This window comes from Phyllostomus hastatus, unplaced genomic scaffold (genome assembly GCF_019186645.2).
Source record: "Phyllostomus hastatus isolate PE091 unplaced genomic scaffold, TTU_PhHast_1.1 phas_contig_41, whole genome shotgun sequence".
Taxonomy (NCBI): domain Eukaryota; kingdom Metazoa; phylum Chordata; class Mammalia; order Chiroptera; family Phyllostomidae; genus Phyllostomus; species Phyllostomus hastatus.
In genome coordinates this window covers 11,367,514-11,387,775 of record NW_025333876.1, presented here as the reverse complement: position 1 = coordinate 11,387,775, position 20,262 = coordinate 11,367,514, and the positions used below count along the sequence as shown (strand labels likewise).

General features: G+C 38.0%; 2 protein-coding genes across 9 annotated transcripts in view; one reads left to right on the top strand and one right to left on the bottom strand.

The window, feature by feature from the left end:
* The window catches only part of LOC123822774 (centromere protein P), a 278,910-nt gene extending 275,571 nt beyond the window's left edge, over nt 1-3,339 (bottom strand). The window contains exons 1-2 of one of the 4 annotated variants that reach the window (XM_045844933.1): nt 2,958-3,103; nt 1,208-1,242 (exon numbers count right to left, since the gene is read on the bottom strand). In XM_045844933.1, the coding sequence (XP_045700889.1) occupies nt 1,208-1,230 (23 nt within the window). In that variant the 5' untranslated portion in view covers nt 1,231-1,242; nt 2,958-3,103. Of the gene's footprint in view, nt 1-1,207; nt 1,243-2,534; nt 2,864-2,957; nt 3,109-3,211 lie in introns of those variants that run through there. The other 3 variants (XM_045844932.1, XM_045844929.1, XM_045844930.1) reach the window with 3 other exon arrangements.
* Nucleotides 3,340-3,400: 61 nt separating this feature from the next.
* Nucleotides 3,401-20,262, top strand: part of NOL8 (nucleolar protein 8) — a 39,939-nt gene continuing 23,077 nt past the window's right edge. For 4 of the 5 annotated variants that reach the window (XM_045844890.1, XM_045844888.1, XM_045844891.1 and 1 more), the window contains exons 1-6: nt 3,653-3,707; nt 4,708-4,929; nt 5,500-5,562; nt 6,950-7,028; nt 8,446-8,581; nt 19,295-19,363. In XM_045844890.1, coding sequence (XP_045700846.1) covers nt 4,791-4,929; nt 5,500-5,562; nt 6,950-7,028; nt 8,446-8,581; nt 19,295-19,363 — 486 coding nt within the window. In that variant the 5' untranslated portion in view covers nt 3,653-3,707; nt 4,708-4,790. Of the gene's footprint in view, nt 3,450-3,652; nt 3,708-4,707; nt 4,930-5,499; nt 5,563-6,949; nt 7,029-8,445; nt 8,582-19,294; nt 19,364-20,262 lie in introns of those variants that run through there. The other variant, XM_045844889.1, reaches the window with a different exon arrangement.

The following is a 20,262-nucleotide window of genomic DNA, read 5'->3' as shown; positions in this document are numbered from 1 at the left end:
AGGCAGGGGGAAGTTAAGAAAAGTACAGGAAATGGAGAAGCCAAAGATCTTATATGTATGACCCATGAACATGAACTAAGGTCGGGGAATGATGGTGGGAGAGGGGATACAGGGTGGAGGGGAATATAGGGGGAAAAAATGGGGCAACTGTAATAGCATAATCAATAAAATATATTAACAAAAATAGAAAGCTCAGAAATAGACTGTTGCACATGTAGTCAAATAATTTTTGACAAGCGCGCTGATACCATTCAATGATGGTGGGAAAACTGGATAGCCATATGCAAAAAATGAAGTTGAACTCCTATCTAATATCATACACAAAAATTAACTCAAACTGGATAAAAGGTCTAAATGTAACACTAAAGTAACAAAGGTTTTCAAATAAAATACAGGAAAGAAGCTTTATAATATTGGACTTGTCAATGATTTCTTAGATGTGACAGCCAAGGCACAGGTAACAAGAGAAAAAATAGACAAAAAAATGTGGACTTCAAGAAAAAAAATTGTACACTAAAAGATAGTATTGACACAGTAAAAGGCCACCCCACAGAATGGTAGAAAATACTTGCTAACTACATATCTGTTAAGAGATTAATATGGAAAATGTATAGAACATTCTTAAAACTCAACAACAACAACAAAAAAAAAACATGATTCAAAAAGAGGCAAAGGATGTGACTAGACATTTCTCCAAAGATATATGAGTGACCAATAAGCACATGAAAAAATGCTCAACATCTTCAACCATTAGGAAAATGCAAAACAAAACTATAGTGAGCTACAACCTCATACCCATAAGAACTGCTATTTTTAAAAAACATCAGAAAACAGCGCTGGCTGGTGTGGCTCAGTGGATTGAGTGCTGGCCTACAAACGAAAAGGTCGCAGATTGGATCCCCAGTTTAGGGCACATGCTTGGGTTACAGCCAGGTCCCCAGTAAGGGGTGCACGAGAGGCAACCACGCACTAATGTCTCTCCCTCACTTTCTCCCTGCTTCCCCTCTCTAAAAATAAATAAATAAAATCTTAAAAACAACAACAACAAAAGAAATGACCAATATTTTTTAAAAAAACAAACAGAAGAGTGCTGGAGAGGATGTTCGAGAAGCTGTAACCTTTGCGGACTGCTGATAGGAATGTAAAATGGTACAACCACTGTGGAAAACACTACTGGGGGTGCTCAAAAAGTTCAAAATAGAATTACCATATGATCCAGCAATTCCACATCTCCGAGTATATCTAAAAGAATTAAAAGCAGGGTCTCAGAGATAATTCTACACCGATATTCATACCAGCATTATTCCCAATAGCTACAGGATAGCAACCCAAACATCATCCATCGACAGAAGAATAAGCAAAATGTATGTACGTATGATTATTCAGCTTGAAAATGGAAGGAAATTCTGCCATATAATATGGGTGATCTTGAGGATATTAGGCTAAGTGTATAAGTCAGTCACCCAAAGACAAACATGTATGAAGCCATTTATACAAGGTACCTCGAAAAGAAATTCAGAGAAAGGAGAATAGTGGTTGTCAGAGGCTAAGGAAAGTGGGGAATGTGGTTTGAAGGGTATAGTTTCAGTTTTACAAGATGAAAAATTATACAGATGGTGGTGATGATTGCACAGTATTATGAATGTATGTAACATCACTGATCTGCCCACTTATAAATGGTTAAGGTGATAAAATCTATGGTATTTCACCACAAATAAAGAACAAAGAAACTTGGTACACAGATCCCAATCTTCCTTCTACACCATAGTGAAAAGAAACCTCACATTAAATCTGAATGCCCTGAACTAATATTTAATGTCATCCATAATTTGGACTCTTCCAACTTTCCCAACTTGATCATTGAGAAGGCCCAGATTACAATAACAGTCTACATACTGTTCTGGTTTAATAACATCTTGTGGCCAGTTAGAGCAACAAAATTTTTCCCCACAGTATAATGCAGCACTTCTCAAATTTTCAAATGTGCACAAAATAGTGTGGGGAGCTTCTTAAGAGTGCAAATTCTGACTTAGTGGGTGGAGGTGAAGCCAAATCTGTATTTCTGTCCAACTCCCAAGTAATACAACTGCTTCCAATCTGTGGAGTACCCCTGAAATAGCACCTGCACTTGTGGAGGAACATATCTGTTCCCTGTTCACCTGCTTCCCTCTCCCTTTCACCAGTTACAGCTTCTTCTACAACTTCATGACCTCATCCAACGTGCATGCAAACATCTTCTTTAGAACCCCTCATTTTCTTGCCCCGTTAGCTCAGGAAAACCTCGTTCTCTTTGTACCTGTCAAATTAGTCTTTGACTGAAAAAAACGAAGATAGTCTCTGCTTTAGGGTAGCTTACAAGTTTGAGTCAATAGGTACATAGACCCTTTCTCCCCCCCTCCAGGTAAACAAAGTGCCTGGGCTTTAAAGATAGACTCTTGGGTTACTTTCTCCGAGACCTTGGGCAAGCAACTTACGGAAACCTCACTGAGCCTCAGGTTCCTTAACTTTAAGACAGGATTAAAAATAGCACCTACCTTAGAGGATTGTCATAGGTACTAAAAGAGATGATGCACATAAAGAAAGATCTTTGCCTGCCTTTCTCAATCTGGCACTAAGTAATCGATGGGCCCTATTACGAAGTAACAAAGACGTTAAGATACCACCGCTCTGTGGCAGATAGTTCTCTTCATTTATCCCTGCCTGTTAGTGCAAAACCGCTCTGTTGTCCTTTAGACAGGCACTTCCCCTACTTCCCTTAGAGCGGTGCAATTTAAACAAGTTAGCACGTTGCCACACGCTCATAACTAACTGGGTCTCCACAAGGACTTATCATCCTAGACCGTTATCACAGATTTGCGTTTCTGCCCACGTTTGGTCCTTCGGAAACTTCTGCAGGGAGGTTCGGACCGCCCGAGAGACATTCTGCCGACCCACAGGACCTGAGGACCGCCACGTACTGGACTGAAGCGCTGAGTTCCGCCGGCGCCAGCAGCTCCTCCCACAACAGCTTCAGGGCCGCGATCTCCGCTTCTAAGGCGTGGACCTCCGCCTCCATAGGGTCCATACGGCTGCTCTAGCAGAAATTCGCCCGGCGAACCGAACCGGTGCTACGCCCGGCACTTAAAGTCTCGCGCGCTCCTGGGGCGGACCATCCCAGGAGTTCCGTGGGGAGGCAAGGGAGTATAAGCATCGTCAGTGAGTACAACCATACCTTGCAAAGTATCCTGAGCTCGTTTCTGTTCTTTAACATGCTGACAAACTGTTCCCCAGCAGTCCCTATGCTTGGAGAGAGTAAGTTCGCTCCAACCCGAAGCCAAAGGGCACAACAGCCCAACCTACGCTTGTGAAGTTTGGGACGGCCCGGATGCGTACTTCAGGAAAGAGTAGCTTCCGGCACCGTGTGAAGGTTCTCGTAATTTTCGCCTCGCTTATGCAGACCTAGTCTAGATGTGGGTAAATGGCAATAACTAACCCTCTTAAGTAGAAATTATAGAATTATGGTTTGGGTCCTTTTAGGGTGTTCAATGGTGGAGACATCGCAGTATCCTGGGTGAGAAACGAAATAAAGAGCTCTAGGGAGCTGAATGTGGTAACGGAACCTTAGGAGGCTGGGTTGGAAATCGAGTAGGAAGGAATAGAGATTACGCCTAGTGAGACACGTGACTAGAAGTTAGGGGTGGAAGCGGCGCTGGTGGAGAGACGTGGTGGTGAGCAGCGGTTTTAGAGAATGGGAATTGATGGGGCCATTTGGCCTCCTCTGTCCCTTCTTGTCTTTGGGTCTTCAGGGGGAAGAAGGCTGGGGTGGGTAGGTTGCGGACAGGGGAGTCTACCAGGGAGATGTACGGTGTGCCTCTTGCCCAGAACACGAGGCATGCGTTGGGTTTCTGAGAGCTGTTTTGGGATGTAGACTGGGAGGAATCTCAGCTCTTTGGGAAAAGCAGGGTGTGGTATTGGGTGCTTGTGGGTGCTAAACGAGATTAGAGATCTCATAAAGGGCTTCCAAGTTTAGTACCTCTGGAAGAGTTTTCCCGAGCCCCTTCTAATCCAGCAATTTTCCTGGTGTAGTTATACATTAAAGATTCTTAAATTAGACCTGGTTTGTAATTCTGGCTTTGGTAATTCTCTGGATGGCATTAGGAAAGTAACTTCATCTCCTTTTCATCTGAAAAATGAGATGCAGGCAAACTGTCAAACAATGCTGGCACATAGTAAAAACAAACAAAAAAACAAGTCTGTATTAGCGATGATATCGGTTGCTCTCTCTGCCTGAACAGCACTTTGCAGGCATTCCTCTTGTGACAGTGCTGTAATTGCATCCTTTACTTCTCACATGGCTGTGAGGACACCAGAATGGAGCGCCTTCTTTTTTTAATCCTTTAGCATGTTGACCTGCCACATTCCATTTCCGTCAGGATTTGTTAAAGTGAGTAAGTGAATAAAAGAAAAAAGTCTAACAAGGTGGCTAAGTAAATGAATATTGTGCTCATTTGAGGGAAAGCATCAAAGCACCTGCCATACCTGTGTCTATCTGTAGAGGTGCTGTTCCAAAGTGGATTCATGGAGAAAGTGCATATAGAGCTTGACCGTAATAATCTCCAGGGATAAAATTTAGAAACAATATAATAGTGGAAGTTCAGGCGACCAGTTTAGCATAGAAGGTTCAAGGTGAAGAATTGGGTTTCATTTCTTTTTTAAATATTTTTTTAGGTTTGAGAAGAACTAATGGAAAGGACTCTTTTCTGGAGATAGAAAATTATTTTTCCTACTACAACACACTGTGTGCAGCCTTTATGAAAGCCAACAGAGAAACAAAGCGCCTTTTTGTGGGTGGCCTTGGCCAGAACGTTTCTGAGCTGGACCTACAAAATCAGTTCAGCAGATTTGGAGAAGTTTCTGATGTGGAGATCATCACTCGGAAAGATGACCAAGGTAACGTTACAGTCCTTCATGGGTAGTTAAAGGCAGATCTAACTGGGTCAGTTATCACAAAATAAAGGAACTACAGGGATGAAGGTTAGCCAGGAACATTAAAAGTGATTTGTGTATCATTGTAAGGCACCATCCTGCATACCCTGCCCTATGTCCTGGAGGTAAAACTTATGCTGTGGAACTTGCCCAGAATTACATTCCTGAAATCAAAAATGATCTAAATTCTAAAACATGCAATTTCTGAAACATGTAACTTTCAGTTTTCAGAGCTAACATATAATATTCATTGAGTGTCCTATTTAGTAGAATATCACTAACATGGAATCATAACATATAACAACATAACATAATTAACTGACCACTTGATATTTTGTAACTCATTATTTTGGAATATTTTGATAATCATATTTGGAAAAATGCAATCTTTGTGTCCAGTGAAAAATAAACAAGGTTTTTCTTTGAAAGAGTAGGTTTCCAAGAGCTCATTGTTTTTAACATTTAGAAACTGAATCATTTTTACATTGTTCTTTGGATCAAGTTTTAAATTAATTTATTTTTCTATTTTTTTAGGAAACCCACAGAAAGTTTTTGCATATATCAACATCAGAGTAGCAGAAACAGACCTGAAAAAATGTAAGATGTTTTCTATATTATTGGCCAGTTTACGTCACTGTGTAACTTGGAAAACTTCATTCCAAATCTGAATTTCAACAGCCACTTTTTAAGTCATCCAGAGGGGCAACCATGATCAAGAGAATTCTGGTATCCTACAACTCAGCAGGTTTAGTTTAATACCATTTGGTGTCAGCAGATATGTAATAGCACATTGCTAATGAGTTTACTCAAAAATGGTTTTCTAAAATACATTGGACAAGAGACAAAACTTTCATAGAAATTGCCTATTATATATATTCTACTGGATATTATGCCATACTCCCATCCCTTTCCCCAGTGTATTTATTTCTTAGGGAGGTTATTTTCTTGTGGTTGAGTGCTGTTAGAGGACTGGATTTAGTGTATGCCCATATAAGACCATATTCTTGAAATTATGAAATCTCAATTGATCAGTTTAGTAAAGCTGACAGCAAACTGCAGTCTCTATTGAAGACGAAAGGGGAGATAACCCATACTGCCACTGATGCAGTAATGTATTCTAGTTATTTGGAAGCTGAAAAGGCAAGAGATACTGCTAATAGAGAAAGAGTGTTATCATTCTTTTTATTTCATTTGAGAGAAAACAAAAACAAAACTTTAATTCTATTGTTAAGTGAGAAAGTATGTATAACAAATGAGTTGTGGTTAAGAACACATCAGCTCTGATGTGTGACCTGTGGCAAGTTAATTTAAACTTCTAAGCCCCAGTTTGTTTATCCAATGTGTGACAAAGACATTGCTTTCCTCAGAATATTGCTGTGAAGGTTAAATTGAAAAGTACCTTTGTATTTTAAAATAGTACCTAACAACAATCTACTCTATTAGTGGTTATTATTAATGAGGCGGATAGCAAATACTGAGAAAAATCAGCTGCTAGGGCATAGCAGTTCAAACACAGTTTACTCACTTGGAGCTAGTTTTGAAGTTACATAGTAATAAGTATACGAGGTCATGAAAAGGTGAGGTACTACAGAATTTCAAAATGTCCTCTAATTCCCCTTAGGAAAATTACATGAATATTTTATAGTTTTAGTGTGAGAAATGCTAATATCAATCATTTACTAGAAATTTCTAATTACTTTATAAACAAATGGCAAAAATTTTTGCTTTGTAGTTTACACATTTGGCTCAAGTATATCTTCCAATCACAGGGAGGTAGGGAATTCAAGGGTTCCGTTAGTAAGTGGTCAAAGTGAGATCAGTATCTAGGCCCTTTCACTCCATATCTCAGATTCCTTATTCTGTTTTCTCTGTATATTTGTCATTAACAAGTCTACTTTCCTTGGTATGTACTGAATAGAAAAATCACATTCTGAAATGTATTTTGCATTGCCATGTAATTGGGTAATAATTCTTTACTCTATAGGTATGTCTGTTCTAAATAAAACAAAATGGAAAGGTGGAACACTACAAATTCAATTAGCAAAAGAAAGCTTTTTGCAAAGGTAAGATTTAGTCTATGTGAATTTAAACAGTGTTTATTTTGTAAATGGTTTCATATACTCCCTTAATTGATTTGAAACTATTGAGTAATAAATTTATTACGCTATTAGCAAATTCAAACCTCACAAGCAGAGCTAAAGTTCCTCTCACCTTTGACTTTTCATGACCCTAGACTCCACCAAAAGAGACAATGCAATGCATTTGCATATGTATATTTTAAGCTGTGAAAATATATGCCTGTGTTATCTTTTTTAAACACAATCTTCTGTGGCGATGTTGATCTTTCCTCTTTTTTGTAATGACTGTGTAGTACCATTTCAGAAAATAGCTGACCCACAGTGTAGTGGGCCATCCCCCACTGATGGACATTTATAGACTATTTTTACTATTTCATGATAATAAATAACCTGTAAGGATGGCTCCTGCATAATGCAGAATTTCCTGTGGGGTTTGTGTCAGCCATAAGAGTTACTGTGTCTTGGAGTTATATATATTTAAAATTTTAATAGACACTACTATGTTGCTTACACTATTTTTGACTCTTAGTGCTAGTGTCATACAAAGATAAAGATAATAGGAAATCCCTGTGTGAGCGGCATAAGATTAATTAGGCAAGTGATTAAGATCAAGGCATTGTAATAACTATTGGAGTATTTTAAAATCCTGAAGGTATTCTTAGGGAGGAAAGATGTAAGTTTGAGAACTTTCAAAGAGGAAACATTTTTGAAATATGCAGATGGAGAGATATCATTAATAAGATTGTTCCAGATCAAGGAAAAATAAGGTCTAAGGCAAGTGGCAAACAGGAGGCATGTTTTGAGGGAGTGGTCAGGTGAGACAGATGAGAATTTGGTTTTGTTCTTTAGCTGGGAATATCTATGAACAGGATAGTAATGAGACTTTTATTCAGCAACACTTCATTGCCTGCTGTCTACAGAGACTGGGGCCCCAGTCCTTAGCAGGGTGAGAACACAGTGCCACTGCTTTGAATCAGTGCCTGCAGCTGTGCCTGCACAAGCATAAATCTGACAGTCATTCTGGATGGTGGAATGTTAAGAAACAGACCAGAAGCGGAGAGTCCGGTGATGATTGATCAGCATAGCTGTTTAGGCCTAAATAAGGTGGGCAATTTCAGTCAGACGGTTGAGATGGCATTCAGTATTCTCTTCATTATGAGGGTACTGTCAAGAAATAATCAAGACTAGGCAGATTGGGCTCTAAAAGACACCTCTTCCTTATGAGGAAGAGTGGAAGGTATTGAGGAAGGATAAAATGGCCAGAAGTGCATAAGGTGAGAGGGAAAATGGAGAGACCCTAAATGATCACTCTAAAGTTAAACAGCATTATAATATTAAAAAACAAAACAAAAAGCACTACTAATAATGTGGTTGGTTTCTTTATATTTTCTCTTTGATTCAGATTGGCCCAAGAGAGAGAAGAAGCGAAAGCAAAGAAAGAAAAATCAACAATAGGAAACACTAATTTGTTAGAAAAGATGGGAGTGGTGGATTTCCAAATGAAAGCTGTGCCAGGGACAGAAGTACCAGGGCACAAAGTGAGTCTCTTCTGGTAGCCTGACTAGCCCAAAACTGAATCCTGAGACCCCCTAACTGTGGGCATCATGTTCAAAGCAATTGCTTTTTAAATAGATAGTGCTTTATGGTTTTCAAAGTACATTTACTACTGTTGGGTAAGCACAGTTCTCCACTTTACAGAGACAGAAATGGTTAACAAGTGGAGACAGGTCTCCATTATCCATATATTGCATTGTGTGCTCACCAACCAAAGTCTAGTCTCCTTCTGTCACCATATTTTTGACCTCTACTTATTCTCTTCATTCTCCAGCACCCTTCTTCCTCTCTGATAACCTTCATACTCTTGTCTGTGTCTGTGAGTTTGTTTGTTTTGTTTGTTCATTTGTTGCTTTATTTTATGTCCTATATATGAGGGAAATCATATAGTTCTTGATTTTTAGCATCTCATTTATTTTGCTTAGTGTGATACTCTCGAGATACATCCATGGTGTTCCAAATTGCAATATTTCATTCTTTCTTATGGCCGAGCAGTGTTCCATTGTATATGTGTACCACTTCTTATTCCAGTCACCCATTAAAGGATACATAGATTGTGTCCATGTATTGGCTACAATGAAAAATACTGCAATGAACATAGGGGTATATATATCTTTATGAACACATTTTCAAATTTTTCAGATAGGTACCCAGAAGAGGGATTGCAAGGTCATAAGATAGCTATTTCTAATGTTTTGGGGAACCTCCATACTGTTTCCCATAGTTTCTATACCAATTTACGTTCCCACCAGCAGAGAATAAAGTTTCCTCTTTTTCCACAACCTCTCCAACACTGGTTACCACTTGTCTTATTGATAATAGCTATTCTGAGAGATGCGAAGTGCTATCTCATTGTAGTTTTGATTTGCATTTCCTTAATAACTAATGAAGTTGAGCATCTTTTCATATATCTGTTGGTCGTTTGTATCTTTTTAGGAAAAGTGCCTGTTCAGGTCCCCTGCAGGTTCTTTTGATAGTAATGTTTGTCTTTTTGTTGTTGTTGAGGTTATGAGTTCATTTATATTTTGGATATGAGCCCTTTATCAGAGATACTGTGTTTTTTTAATATATTTTATTAATTATGCTATTACAGTTGTCCCATTTTCCCCTTTTATTCCCCACTTCCCTGCACCCCACGTACCACCCACATCCCCCCACCTCCTTAGTTCATGTCCATAGGTCATACATATAGGTTGTTCAGCTTCTCCAATTCCTGTACTACTCTTAACCTCCCCCTGTCCATTTTGTACCTACCATTTATACTTCTTATTCCCTGTACCTGTATCCCCATTATCCCCCACCCCTTCCCACTGATAACCTTCCATGTGATCTCCATTTCTGTGATTCTGTTCCTGTTCTAGTTGTTTTTCTTTTTTAGATTGAGTTGTTGATAGTTGTGAGTTTGTTGTCTTTTTACTGCTCATATTTTGATCATTTTAAAAAATATATTTTATTTTTATAGTTTTTTAAGATTTTACTTATTTATTTTTAGAGAGGGGAAGGGAGGGAGAAAGGGAGAGAAACATCAGTTTGTGGTAACTTCTGGTGCACCTGCTACTGGGGACCTGGCCTGGAACCCAGGCATGTGCCCTGACTGGGAATTGAACTGGTGATGCTTTGGTTCTCAAGGTGGCACTCAATCCACTGAGCCATACCAACCAGGGCCATCTTCTTCTTAGATAAGTCCCTTTCACATTTCATATAATATTGGCTCAGTTATGATGAACTCCTTTAACTGGACCTTATCTGGGAAGCACTTTGAATGATAGCTTTGCTAGAGTCGTCTTGGATATAGGTCCTTGCCTTTCATGACTTCGAATGCTTCTTTCCAGCCCCTTCTTGCCTGCAAGGGTTCTTTTGAGAAATCAGCTGGTAGTCTTATGGGAACTCCTTTGTAGGTAACTGACTCCTTTTTCTTGCTGCTTTTAAGATTCTCTCCTTATCCCTGGCTGGCGTAGCTCAGTGGATTGAGCGCGGGCTGCAAACCAAAGTGTCGCAGGTTCGATTCCCAGTCAGGGCACATGCCTGGCTTGTAGGCCATGGCCCCTAGCAAATCTTTAAAAAAAAAAAAAAAGATTCTCTCCTTATCTTTCCATCTTGGGTAATGTAATTATGATGTGCCTTGGTGTGTGCTTCCTTAGGTCCAACTTCTTTGGGACTCTCTGGACTTCTTAGAAATCTTGGAAATCTATTTCCTTTGCCAGATTGGGGAATTTCTCCTTCATTGTGTTTTCAACTAAGTTTTCCATTTCTTGCTCTTCCTCTTCTCCTTCTGGCACCCCTGTGATTCAGATGTTAGAACGTTTAAAGTTGCTGCAGAGGTTCTGAAGCCTTTCCTCATTGTTTTGAATTCTTGTTTCTTCATTCTGTTCCGGTTGAATGTTTATTTCTTCCTCTTAGTCCTAGCCATTGATTTGAGTCCCAGTTTCTTTCCCATCATTGTTGGTTCCTATACAATTTCCTGTATTTCACTTTGCATAGCCTTTACTTTTCCCTCTATGCGGTGACCATACTGAACCATTTCTATGAGCATCCTATTTACTTTACCAGTGTTTGGAGCTCTGCATCTGACACATTGGCTATCTCTTCATTGCTTAGTAGCATTTTTCCTAGAGCTTTGATCTGTTCTTTCATTTGGGCCTTTTTTTTTTTTTTTTTTTGGTCTGGGTGCAGCTGTTACATATTAAAGAACAAAGCCTGAGGTATCAGCAGGGTAGGGCCAACCAGATTGCTGCTTTGTGGTGCTATATGTGGGGGAGGCGTCTGAGACAAAACAGTGCTGCTTGTTCAGCTCTCTGCCAAAGCTTGTGTTGCTGATTCCTGGGTGGGTGGTTTTGTGTATGTTCTAGGACCCTATTGCTATCTCCAATGAACTCTCCTGTGAGGCTGGGAGTTTCTCCTACTCAACCCCCACAGTTTTTACTGCCAGAGATTTTGAGGCTTTATTTCCTGGCACTGGATCCCTTGTTTGTCTCTCTTGCTCCTTAGTTGTTCTTCCTGGTTATCTTCAGGCAAATGTTGGAGTGCCTGGTTTGTGAGCTGCTGCCTTCCCTGCCCCAATTCTCCAGCTGCCGCCTTGCCACAGGTCCTCCCCACCCCAACTGCTTGTCTCTGCCCCACCTACCTATCTGGGTGAATATTTCTTCTTTTAACTTCTTGGTTGTTGGACTTCCATACAGTTCAATTTTCTGGCAGTTCTGGGTTTTTTTGTTTTTCAGTTTGTCCTTTTGGTTGTAAGAGGAGGCAAAGAGTATCTACCTATGCCTCTATCTTGGCCGGAACCTATCAGAGGTATTGTTTGCACATATTTTCTCTTACTCAGATGGTTGCCTTTTGTTTTGTTTGTTTGTTTGTTTTTATATTTTTAATTTGATACAGTCCCAATCATTCATTTTTCCATTTACTTTCCTTGCCTCTGGGGTCAAATTCACAAAATCTTTGAGACCAAGATCCATAAGTTCAGTGCCTATGATTTTTTCAGTGTAATTTATTGTTTCAGATGATATATTTAAGTCTTTATTTAATTTTGAGACTTTTTGTATATGTGGTCAAACAGCAGTCTAGTTTCATTCTTTTGCATGTGGCTTTCCAGTTTTCCCAGTATTACTTATTAAAGAGGCTGTCCTTCATCCAGTATATATATTTCCTTTGTGGAAAATTGTTTGCCCATATATGTGTGGGTTAATTTCTGGGCTGTCATTCTATTCCATTGGTCTGCTGTTGGTTTTTTGTGTTTTTTTTTTGTTTTTTGCTAGTGCCATGCTATTTTGATGATTGTAGTTTCATAAAAGAATTTCAAGCCAGTGAATATGATAACTTCAGCTTTGTTCTTTTTTCTCAGGATTGCTTTTGCTATTCTGAGTCTTTAGTGTTTTCACAAACATTTGATGATTTTTTTGTTCTCTGTCTTTGTAAATTACCATTGGGACTTTGATGGGGATTGTATTAAATTTGTATGTTGCTTTAATAGGGCAATTTCAACCAGGTTAAACATATTCCACCATTCATGGAATACCTTTAAATATCTTTGTGTTTTCTTCAACTTCTTCACCAATGTTTTATAGTTATTAGTGAATAGTTCCTTCACTTCCTGTATTAAGTTATTCCTAGGTATTTTTTTCTATTTTTTGTAAATTCAAATGGAATTTTTTTCTTCATTACTTTTAATGATATGTCATTGTTAGTATTCAGGAGCATAATGGACTTTTCTACATTGATTTTATATCCTGCAACTACTGTATTTATATATTGTTTCTAATAGTTGTTTGGTGGTATTTTTTAGAGTTATCTATTATGGAATAATGTCATTTGCAAAAAGTGACAATTTTACACCTCCATTTCCAATTTGGATGCATTTGATGGCTTTCTTTTGCCTGATTTCTTTTTCTGGGACTTCCAGTACTGTGTTGAATAAGAGTGGTGAGAGTGGACATTCTTGTCTTTTTCTGATCTTACAGGAAAAGCTTTCAGTTTTTCACTATTCAGTGTGAAATTAGCTGAGGAGTTTGGCCTTTATTTTATGAAGTACCTTCCTTCTGTACCTATTTTATTGAATGTTTTACGCATAAATGGATGTTGTTTTCTTGTCAAATCTTTTTCTGCATCTATGATATAATCATATGATTTTTATCCATCACTTGTTAATGTGGTATATTACTTGGTCAATTTGCATATGTTGAACCATCCTTAGGCCCCTGAAATGAACCCCACTTGATCATGATGTATACTTTATGTTTTTAATGTGCTGTTGTGTTCTGTTTGCTAGTATCTTGTTCAGGATTTTTGCATATGTATTCATCAGAGATATTGGTCTGTAATTTTTGTGTGTGTGTTACCAGTGCCAGCATTTGGCATCAGGGTTATGATGGCCTCATAAAATGTGTTTGGAAGTATTGCTTCTTCCTCAATTTTTTGAAAGAATTTGAAAAGGATAGGTATCAAATCTTTGAATATTTGGTGGAATTCAATAATGAAGACATCTGGTCCTGGACTTTTATTTTTGGGGAGGTTTTTGATGACTTTCAATTTCTTTAATGTTGATTGGTCTATTTAGATTTTCCAGTCCTTCTTGGTCAGTGTAGGAAGGTTATATTTATTTTTAAGGAATACTCCATTTCTTGTGGGTTATTGTATTTGATGGTGTATAACCTGTAATCCATTGTACTTCTTGATGCCCATTGTAACTTCTCAGTTTTCATTTCTGATTTTGAGTCTTTTCAAATGTATATCGTATATATTTTTTTTAAAGAACCAGCTTTTTCTTGCATTAATTTTTTCTATTGTTCTTTTTCTGTATTTTATTTAATTCTGCATTAATTTTTATAATTTCTTTTGTCCTGCTGACTTTAGGTTTTATTCTCTTTTTTCTATGTCTTTAAGGAGGAATGTTAGGTGGTTTAGATTTTTCTTATTTATTGAGGTTGCCTTGTAATGCTGTACATTTACCTGTTATTACTGCTTTTGCTGCATCCCCCAAATTTTGATATGTTGTATTGTCACTTTCATTTGCTTCTATGTATCATTTGATCTGATTTTATTTTTTCTTTGACCCCATTGTTGTTTAGCAGCATGCTATTTAATCTTCACATTTGTACTTTTTTAAGCTTTTTCCAGTTGATTTACAATTTCAAAGCATTGTGGTCAGTGAATTTGCTTAATATGATTTTAATTTTATTAAATTTTTAAGGCTAGTTCTGTACACCAACATAGGGACTATCCTTGAATATTCCATATGCATTAGAGAAGAATGTGTTATCTTGTATTTGATGTGGAAGCTCTATAAATATTGATGATGTCTATTTGGTCTAATGTTTCATTTAAGACTAATATTTCCTTGTTGATTTTTTTGTTATTGTTTATGCTGTTATAGTTCTCATTATTAATGCTTTATTTTATTTCATTTTAAAAATTTTATTTATTTATTTTTATAGAGAGGGGAAAGGAAGGAAAAAGGGATAGAAACATCAGTGTATGGTTGCCTCTTGAGCGCCCCCTACTGGGGACTTGGTCTGCAGCACAGACATGTGCCCTGACTGGGACTCAAACTGGCGATGCTTTGGTTCGCAGGTCCATGCTCAATCCACTGAGCTGCACCAGCCAGGGCTCATTATTAATGTTTTTGTTTGGATGGTCTGTGTATTACTGTCAATGTGTATTTATGTTCCCTACTATACTTGTATTTTTGTCAGTTTCTCCCTTTCTGTTAATTGCTTTATGTATTTAGATGCTCCTAGGTTGGGTGCATATACTGTATTTTGCCATGTAAAATGTGTATTTTTCTGCCCAAATTGCTGAGGGAATAAAGATGTGCATTATATGTGAGTTACATACCCATTACATGATTACATACCATGGGTATAGTAATTGGTATAATCCTGTGTGTAACGTGCACAAAAACATCGTAAATGTTTACACCAGAGCACATTATACATGGTGAAATATAGTATATTGGTGTTACGTCTTCTTGATGTATTGCCTCCTTTATCATTATAAAATGTCCATCATTGTCTCTTGTTACCTTTTTTAATTTTGAAGTCTATTTTGTCTCTTTTAAGTATGGCTACACCAACTTTTCTGGGAATGCAACTTGCTTGGAATATCATATTTTACCCCTTCGCTATGTTTGTCTTTGTAGCTGAGGTGTGTCTCTTGAAGGTAGCAATAGCCATTTTATCTTTTGTTTTTTGGTAGCTCTGTGTCTTTCACTATTTTTTTCCCTTGTGTTGCTGTCTATTATTTCAGTTTGGTGGTATTTTACGATTTTTTCCTCTTTTCTTTTTTTTAAATACGTTTATTGATTTTAGAGAGAGGGGAAGAGTTTGGGGTGGGGGGAGAGAGAGAGACAGAAACATCAATTGGTTGCCTCCCATTCATGCCCCAACCTGAAATTGAATCCCCAGCCTTTTGGTCTATGGGATGATACTCCAACCAAACTGAGCCACACCAGCCAGGGCTGTTTCTTTTTTCTTATGTTATGTGTCTCAGTTCTAGATTTTTGTTTAGTGGTGGTTACTATTAGGTTTATGCAAAAAAAAAAAAAAAAGTTTGATTGTACAACAGTTTTTTTTTCTTGTGATTGCACCTCATCTCAATTTACCTGTGCAAGATCAGTCCTTCCCCCATCCCCTTTTATGTTTCTGTTGTCACAGATTATCTTCTATGCTGTGGGTCCATTTCCCATTGCAGTACCTATTTATCTTGTTATTCTAAAATGATTTTACCTCCTTTAACCTTTGTTATATTTAAATGTTTAATACCCTATTCTGAACAAGAATTGAAATGTTTTGGTTTTTCTCTGTTAATCATCTTACTCAGTTTTATTTGTCTTTGTTTCAGGTAGAAGGGCACCTTTCACCATTTCTTGTAAATGCAGGTCTTAAGGGAAATTTCCTCAGCTTCTGTTTGTCTGGAAGAACACTTTTTTATATGTAAAGGATAATTTTGCTAGATGTATTATTCTTGCATGGTGATGTTTCTCTTTACATATTTTGAATATTTGATACCACTCTCTCCAAGTTTATAGAGTTTTTGCTGAAAAATTGGATGGTAACTTAATGGAGTTTATTTCATAGGTTACTATCTTTACCCTGGCAACCTCAAGCTTTGTTTCTTCTTTAACAAATTTTTGTCAGCTTTCATGTGCATTTGAGAAGGCCTTTTTGATTTGAGAAAATTAGGTGGTTTATAAGCTTCTTAGATTGAATGTCCAGTTTTTCCCATTATATAGGAAGTTCTTGTTGATTTTTCTTGTGAATAAGCTCATTGTTCTCTTTTCCCTCTCTTCTGGTCTGTCCATTACTCTTATATTGTGCTCTCTGTAATCTAATGGAATAATCTAATGGAATTAGATTATTTTTGTGGAGTTCTTTAAATTTTTTTAAATATTTTATTTATTTTTAGAAAAAGGGGAATGGAGGGAGAAAAAGGGGGAGAGAAACATCAGTGTGCAGTTGCCTGTCACACGCCCCCTAATGAGGACCTGGCCTGCAACCTAGTTATGTGCCCTGACTAGGAATCAAACTGGCAACCCTTTGGTTCGCAGGCTGGCACTCTATCCTCTGAGCCATACCAGCCAGGGTAATCTTTAAATTTTTTTACTCTTGAATCTCTTCTTCCACCTGAGTCATTTCTAGATTTCTATCTTCAGTGTTACTGACTCTCCTCCAGCTGGTCTGCTCTATTTTCCAAGTTTGCTAATTCATTCTTCATCTCTTTCATTGAGCTTTTCAGCCAGAATTGCTGTTTGTTTTTTATTGAAAGTTTCAATTTTTTTGTAAAGTACTTCTTTTGTTCATTGATTTTTATTCCTGAACTTGTTGAACTAATTTTTTGAAATTTCTTGTATCTTGTTGAATTGTTTCAGTACTGTAATCTTGAATTCTGTCATTTTAATCACTGTCTTCCTTGTCTTTATTTTCTGCATATTTTTCATTTTCTTTCTGAATTTTTTGTTACCATGGTTATTCATTTTGCTCGATGCATTATTTCTTTAACTGAGCATTTGTGGGAATTTAATCTCTTTTTTAAGTATTGACTCTATTGTTTAGCACAGTGGTTTGCAACCATTTCTGTGTCATAGCACACAAATAATTAAATTCTGTGACACACCAAAAAAATACATTTTTTGCTGATTTGAGCAAAAAAAATATGTATAATTTTGACTGATTTACAACACAAATAATGGTAATTATCTACCCTTGTTGCTCCAATGTGACTTTTTAAAAAATCTGGTGCCTAGCTTTGGCTGGGTGTCTCAGTTGATTGGAGTATTGTCTTGTGTACCAAAAAAGTTGCAGATTGAATTCCTGGTCAGTACACATACCTAGCTTACAGGTTGACCCCCAGTAAGGACAAGTATGAGAGGCAACCCATCGATGTTTCTTTTCCTCTCCCTCCCTCTCTCCCTCTCCCTCCTCCTTGCTCTCTCTCTAAAATCAATAAAAACATACCCTCAGGTGAAGTTTGTTGTTTTTTTGTTTTTAAATCGGGTGCCACCCTGGCTCGGGTGGCTCAGTGAGCTGAGCAGGAGCCTGCGAACCAAAATGTCCCTGGTTCTATTTCGGGTCAGGGCACATGCCTGGGTTGAAGGCCAGGTGGCCAGTTGGGGATACGCAAGAGGCAACTGATTATTTCTCTCTTGCCCTCCCCATCTCTCTAAAAATAAATAAATAAAATCTTAAAAAGAAAATCAGGTGCCTATACTTGAAGATAAGGATATCTAGTACCAAGAATTAACCAATATAACGCAACCTTTTTATGCAACAACACCCAATAAGATGAAACTGTATTATATGACCTCAAGGCATTCACGTTGGACAATTATTGTTGTTTTGCTGCGGTTTGGTTTGTTTTTTGTTACTGGGTTTGGTTTTTTGTTTGTTTGTTTGTTTGTTTTGACAGTGTATGGGAAAAGAGATCAGTGCCCCTGAGTAAATAGTCAAGTATTGCATGTTTTTAAAATTCTTGCAGCACAGTGGTTGAAAAATCACTGGTTTCACATGTTGGTGAGTGAAGATCTTTCTTTTTTTTTTTTTTTTTTTTTAACAGTAGGTAGTGCCAAAGCACAAGAGACTTGTGAAATACAAGTCTCCTACCTGTACTACTGGGACTTTCTTGATCTCTGTGGGTTGGTGTCTCCTCAGTTAGGGAAATCACCCCATATCCTACAAGGAGGTGGGCATCCTTTTTACAACCCAATCTCCTCAGTCTCAGGGTACCACTCCCATGGTGATACGTAGCATGCTATAGGTCTGCTGGTCTGTGTCTTTCAGTGCTACTCTCCTGCAGTCGTAAGCTGCCAGCTACACTGCCATATCTGGTGTTTCAGCTGCCTATACCAGGCTCTGCCATGATAGATGAGTTGAGGGGTGGTGAACAGATATGGCTTCACATGTCTCAGACTTTTCTTTCCATTGGCTTAGGTTGTAATGTATACAGACCTTTTAGTTTTTGAAAATTGCTTTTGCTTTTTCGTGATCTGCCAAGTGAGGGTTATAATACTGGGCAAGCCACAGGAGGATTGGTGGGGAGGGATTCCCATAACTGCTGCTTTCTTTTTCTGGTGTTAGCAGCTTGTGGAATACTACAGCCCTTTGCACTGCTTCTCTGCTGTGACCCTGGGCTCAGCTTCAGTGTGTACCTGCCACCCAGGCCCAATTGCTGCCTCTGCCCCTCCATTCTGTCCACTAGTGGTGTCACAGTGGATACCCAACCCTTCCTTGCTGTCGTGTCCATTTTGTCCACAGTGAACACCAGACTGTGCCTGCCACTTTTATCTCTGTCCCCAACCCTTCTTCCCCTGCTCACTCTGATATGCCCACCTTCAGATGTCTCAATGCATGGATCCCTCTAAGGTGTTCGTATCTTAAAGTCCTTTGTTGAATTTTGGGTGTCCAACTTGTTATAACTTTAAGGGGGTTCCTCATACTGCCATGCTGCTGGTATCACTAACAACTGGTATTTTTTGTCAAGTATCCTACATGGTTGATATGGGATTGATAGCTACCCCAATTTTCCTTCTTTCTTTTTTCTTTCTTCATACGCTTTTTTTGAGAACTCATGTTTCGTTATCAGAAAACTAAAACCCAACAGTAATCATGACTGAGTGTGAGTTCAATTTTTTAAAGTTATATTTATAAAAAGTGGTTAATCTTTTTCATTTGTGACATATATAGTAAATACTTTTTTTCTTTTTTAAGAATTGGGTTGTGAGTAAATTTGGAAGAGTCTTACCTGTTCTTCACCTAAAGAATCAACATAAACGTAAAATATCCTTTGCAATTGGGTTTTCAGAGTAATTATTATTTAGTACAGTTTTGGCTAATTGTAAAAGTTTATATCCTACCTTTAGAATTTTCCTGCCTCTGTCAGGAAATCTTGAAATGTTTATTTAAGCGGTTTTTGTTCCCAACTTCTAGCCAAGGTAAGACCTTACTACCTAAAAGAATAGAACAATTAAGAGAATTAGATAATGTAATGAGTTCTTATACAACTATATGATACAAATGATGATTGTCAAAGAAGCCTTTTCACTTATTAATTTATAAACCCTTCCTTTCATTTGACATGGATTCAAAGCCATGTCAAAAAAGAGGTAAAGTAGGGCAAAGGAACATGGGACTGTTGTTAAAGAAAGCTTTGGAGATAGTGGAGTAGGTTTCACATTACTAGAAAAGTAATAGGAATGAGTCCAGGAGAGAGGAAAATAGTAGATTAAAACATGTAGACAAGCATGGGAATGGTGGGTAGAGAAATAGTATAGAACCCAGAATGAGCAAATGCAGATGCCTGTTCCCTTGAGGAAATGCAGTCAGATTGTCTTAAGACCTCAAATTCCTAATGTTATGAACTTCTGGGCAAAGGGTATAACTTGTGTATCCTTTAGCTTTTATAGTATGTGTCAGGGAAGCAGAAGCAATTCCAGGTATTTCAAACAGAGAGGATGTAATATATCCAGTGTGTTTTAAATATCCTGGAGGATCTGCAAGCTGAATATCAGACTGCCCAGAGATCAGTAACCCAAGCAAACAGCTACCTTCTGGAGTTAAAGAAGGAGAAAGGTGTGCCCTCATTGCTTATGGTTACTATGCCACTGAGGTCACTGAAGCTCTAGCCACAGGTGCTGCTGTTGTCCTCCCTGCCAGTGGCACAAAAAATCAGGGAAATA